This window comes from Arachis hypogaea, chromosome 18 (assembly GCF_003086295.3).
Source record: "Arachis hypogaea cultivar Tifrunner chromosome 18, arahy.Tifrunner.gnm2.J5K5, whole genome shotgun sequence".
NCBI classification, from domain to species: domain Eukaryota; kingdom Viridiplantae; phylum Streptophyta; class Magnoliopsida; order Fabales; family Fabaceae; genus Arachis; species Arachis hypogaea.
The window spans coordinates 121,657,219-121,661,849 of record NC_092053.1 but is presented as its reverse complement, the minus strand read 5'-3'; the positions used below and the strand labels follow the sequence as shown (position 1 = coordinate 121,661,849).

The following is a 4,631-nucleotide window of genomic DNA, read 5'->3' as shown; positions in this document are numbered from 1 at the left end:
ATCATCTCCATTGCGGCGCCCATGAAATGGCCACAACAATTGCGGCAGCAACGAAATGGTATGGGTTTTTGTTGAAGGCTGCAAGTTTTTAGTAACATGGGCGATGGTAATGGTATGAACGTGGAAGAAAATCTTAATCGGTTAAACGAAGTGCATATTGCCGCGCATTTGATTCATAAGGTTAGTGTCATGTGTGGTTAATTTTGTTATTAGTCTCTATCATTATTTAATATTTGCTAGTGTAAACTTAAGTGTGGTATTCCGGTTTTGATGTTGCAATCCGCACGTGTTCTGACGCCGCATGGCACACTTGTTGATGTTTTCACGTCGGAGCCGGTGGATCCAAGCATGGATCTCAGGCGGCAGAGACTTGAACCATATTTACGACGAGTAGGATTCTATTATGCGTCACTAATAAGGCATTTTGAGTTTGACAATCCGCTGATAAGTGCACTACAAGATTTTTATTTATTTATGGGACTTTTTTTATGGATGTTTTTTAAAACCTCCCCAATATTTTTTATTTGTGGCATAATATAAAACTCCCATTAATTACTACTAGTTAAAATTTAAAAATTTTTAAGTCCAATCATCTAAACAAATGTTTATACTCTAAATTATTATAAGCCCAAATAAATTTCACTCTAAATAAAAACTTGTCCAAACAAATTTAGAATTGAACAAAAAAATTTGAGATCTGAACCCTAGATCTACTCGCCGCATCTCCGCCATTATCACCATTAAGCTCGCTGTAGTGTTCGTGATCAGAGGGAGAGTAAGCTCGCCACTGTCGCCGTTCATGTCCTCGTCATTGCCGCCATCAAGCTTCTATGTCAATGTCGTTGCTCGCCGTCTTCCTCTGATCATTCCGCCGTTGCTCATCGTCGTGTCATTTTTTTCTCACCATCGCCTCCTCTGCTCAGTCCTTTGTCGCAGATCATCGCATCGCCGTCCAGATCTGTCGTTGCTCATCATGGTGTCATTCTTTTCTCGCAGTTGCCTCCTCTGCTTGCCGCCTCCTCTGGTCTCACTATTTTCGTTGTTCTTTGCTTTTAGTGCTGTTTATTTTCGTCTAGTAGCCAAACTTGAGAAATTGAATCTATATACTATGTTTGATTCTGCGTATGACTTGCATTGACTGGTAGTGGTAGGTGATATCTTCGTGCTTAAGCTAATTTGGCAGCTCTTCTCGTTAGGAAAACCTTTTTATTGATTTATTCATTTATGTATATGGAGGACATGGTTATGTTCTTCCTAACAGTAAATTAAATTATAAATTTTATTGAGTAAAGTATTGAATCTTATTTGAAGAAAAGTTGGCATATAATACATAGAGTGGGGAATTTAGTATGCAATTCTTTGTGGTTAATTTTGGTCAAGTGAGAAAAAAAGGATTGGTCTTTGAATTCAGTATAATTTGTTTGAGATATGGTGAACCATGAGTAGAACATGTTTGTGAATTTGCCTTAGTGAATGTAGGTACACTGCTATGACTATCATATAATTATGAAGTGAGCATGTAATAGTTACTCACCGATTTTAACTGAAAATTCATATTACTTGCTAGTGCGGGAAAGGGAGTATGGTGTCACAAACAGTTGAGCTCCTCAAGAATGAGATTCCTCTGGAGCAGGAGTCAGTGGTATTAACCGAAGCCACTGTCAATGGTCTTGTTCTTGTGGACATCATAAATGGATTCTATACTGTTGGTTCTGGAAATCTGGTATTCTTTATTAACTAGTATTCAGATTTGAGACCCTACATGTGTGTTTGTGATTGATTTACTTGCTTTTCAGGCTCCAAGAGAAGCCAATAGGCAGATATCAGGAATGATCAATAAATCAGAAAGGCTAGCAAGATTGTTCTGTGAGAAGAAATTTTCAGTCATGGCTTTCCTGGATTCTCACCACCCTAACAAGTCAGAGGACCCTTATCCTCCTCACTGTATTCAATTCAGAGATTAGCACTTATACGATCTTCTGCAATTAAGAAATTGTAATGCCTTCAGATATAACTATACTCTTTCTACTCCTCTTTGCTGTGACAAAACCAATGTGAAGACCTCCTTATTCAAGAAATTCTTCCGATGAGTCGCTTCATTGTTAACATTTCTTTTTCATGGGAACGTAAATAGATTATAACAATAGCACTTCTTAAAAGCTTTTAAATTTCATTTATTTAATTTGCATCATCGTCTTTTTCCCTTTATTATTTTCTTTTTGTATATTATATTTCTATTCTTTCTTTTGTTATTTATATTTGTATTTAAATTCCTGTAAATTGTTATCATATTGCATAAGCTGGAACTAGTAGTTAAATTGTCATTTGCTATTACATAACTATTCTTTCTGTTCTTTGTTTTTCCCCTAATTAAATTATCCTTTTTTTTCTCTGTTTTTTGGGCAGTTGTCAACCTAACTTTGGTTGATCTACCAGGGTTGACTAAAGTTGTTGTAGGTATGATTTGCATTCAATTGCTTTATACGGTATGATATTTCGCTCCTCTATAGTTTGCAGTCATTGATTACTATGCCATTTACAGAAGGACAGCAGGAGAGTATTGTTCAAGACATTGAAAATATGGTCCGGTCTTACATTGAGAAGGTAAAATGAAATTTTTTTAAGAATGTATATATGTGTGTGTGTGTGTATTTTATATATATATAAAAGACAAAACTGAAAAATATAAAAGGGTACTTCTTCAGTTTGTGTAGATTGTTTTGATAAGGTCATAAAGACTTAGGGAGTCAATGACTTATTTGTAGTATTGCAATGCTTTTATTGTTTCCTCTTATACTGGTGTTGAATTTTAGATTTAGATTTTTGTTTTCGTTTAGCATGCTTTTCTTTCTTATATTTATTATTGCACTGGGTGACAAATTATGAATTCCTTGATTCCAAAAAGACACCTTTATTGTGTTTCTCTCTGCCTCTGGGAACCATTTTATGACTTCATATTGTTGATGAATCATTTAGTCTGCAATTGAGATGCCATTAACCAATATTTAATGCGTTTTGACAGCCTAATTGTATTATACTGGCAATATCTCTGGCCAATCAAGACATAGCAACTTCTGATGCTATTAAAATTGCAAGGGAAGTGGAGCCATCAGGTACTTACATGGAGTAATTGTTTGTTCCTTTTGCTTGAAGCCCTGACATCTGTTTTTCACTAATTTCCTATCTGCAACCTGTCCAGGTGAGAGAACATTTGGAGTGTTGACAAAGCTGGATTTAATGGACAAAAGAACTAATGCATTGGATGTAATCTCTCTCTCTCTCTCTCTGTGTGTGTGTGTGTGCACGTGCATGCAGCTGAATATATCCTTTTGAAATTCTTGGAAGTTTGAAAATTGAACCTGTGAGACTAATCTTATAATTTACTCTGTGATGTTACCCTTTTATTGCATCAAGGTCCTTGAAGGAAGATCCTATCGTCTGCAACATCCTTGGGTTGGTATAGTAAATCGATCCCAAGCTGATATCAATAGAAACGTTGATATGATTTTTTCTAGGCGCAAGGAGCGAGAGTATTTTGCCACCAGTCCTGAGTACGGGCACTTGGCAAATAAAATGGGTTCAGAATACCTTGCAAAACTTCTCTCTCAGGTTTGGTCTCTGGTAGCTGCTATTTCTCATTCTCTTAAAGAGATAGAGCCAGCATAATTATGTTAGATTTTTTTTACAGTACTTGGAATCGGTAATTAGGGCACAGATACCTAGTATTATACCTAGTATTTTTTTTCACTTACATTTGGCTTAATTTAACAAATTAAATCTATATAAGGTTAGTATTTTGTGTATGAATCTTATCATAGTATTTATTTACACTACATTTATGTTTCATTTACATTTTTGCTTCATTCTGAAAATTGGATTTATTTTCCAAAGTGGGATGCAACTAAGTTCTATTTTTCTGATATAACAATTAGTATTTATGTGCATGTTGGTAAATACAATAATCTCTATCGTCTTCCAATTTAACATGTAGGTTACAGCTCTATCAAAAATAGCTCAGAGTACTCAAAATGTTGATCCAAATGCTGTTGCTGTTTCTCAAACAGCTTCAATTATATGGGAAACAAGTAGTTCATTTGAGGTTTAGTTACTGTAAAATTCTTTGTAGTTTCATTGAGCTTTCATATTAGGTATAAAACTGCCTTGTTTTTTGTGGATATTATTATAAGTTAGTGGAAAACAAACCTGCTTCAATTGCTCAATTTTTTAAGGGCACTCCCAATCTGGATAAGATTGTAACTCTCATGTAGTGCAATTTAATTCTAGATTCATGTTTGTTCTTGTAATATATACCTCTTGGTTGTATTGGGGTAAAATAACTATGAATGGAAGCTCTTTGGAATTGATCTATGTGTATTTTGATCCGTGCAAAACTCACCATTAGTGTTGAATTTTGATAGAAAATTTTATAATTGATAAGTAGCTAATTAATGAGATGAGAGTATGTAAATGAGATGAGATTAATGAATGATTTAAAATTAAAAATAAATAAATAATTACAGGTTTGTGGAGGTTTGAAAATCTCACAAAATAGTTAATTTTGTTAAAATAAAAAATCAATTTGTGGAGGTTTTAAACTGCCACAAAAGTGATTTAAAACTGTCACAAAAATT

General features: G+C 34.5%; 1 protein-coding gene across 4 annotated transcripts; it reads left to right on the top strand.

Annotated features, from left to right (window-relative positions):
• The first annotated feature begins 541 nt into the window (after window positions 1–541).
• LOC112771501 (phragmoplastin DRP1E) lies at window positions 542–4,369 on the top strand. Of its 4 annotated transcripts, XM_072224130.1 has the most exons (9): window positions 627–1,024; window positions 1,568–1,723; window positions 1,797–1,995; window positions 2,407–2,457; window positions 2,543–2,604; window positions 3,023–3,113; window positions 3,200–3,264; window positions 3,415–3,609; window positions 3,992–4,369. In XM_072224130.1, exons 5-9 carry the CDS (start codon window positions 2,581–2,583, stop codon window positions 4,103–4,105), a joined length of 489 nt encoding a protein of 162 aa, XP_072080231.1. In that variant the 5' UTR covers window positions 627–1,024; window positions 1,568–1,723; window positions 1,797–1,995; window positions 2,407–2,457; window positions 2,543–2,580; the 3' UTR covers window positions 4,106–4,369. The 4 variants fall into 4 exon arrangements, with proteins under 4 accessions (XP_025672051.1, XP_029150990.1, XP_072080231.1 ...); XM_029295159.2 differs by having other exon boundaries at window positions 679–1,723; window positions 1,797–1,918; XM_025816266.3 differs by lacking the exons at window positions 2,543–2,604; window positions 3,023–3,113; window positions 3,200–3,264; window positions 3,415–3,609; window positions 3,992–4,369 and having other exon boundaries at window positions 542–1,024; window positions 1,797–1,918.
• The last annotated feature ends 262 nt before the right edge of the window (window positions 4,370–4,631 follow it).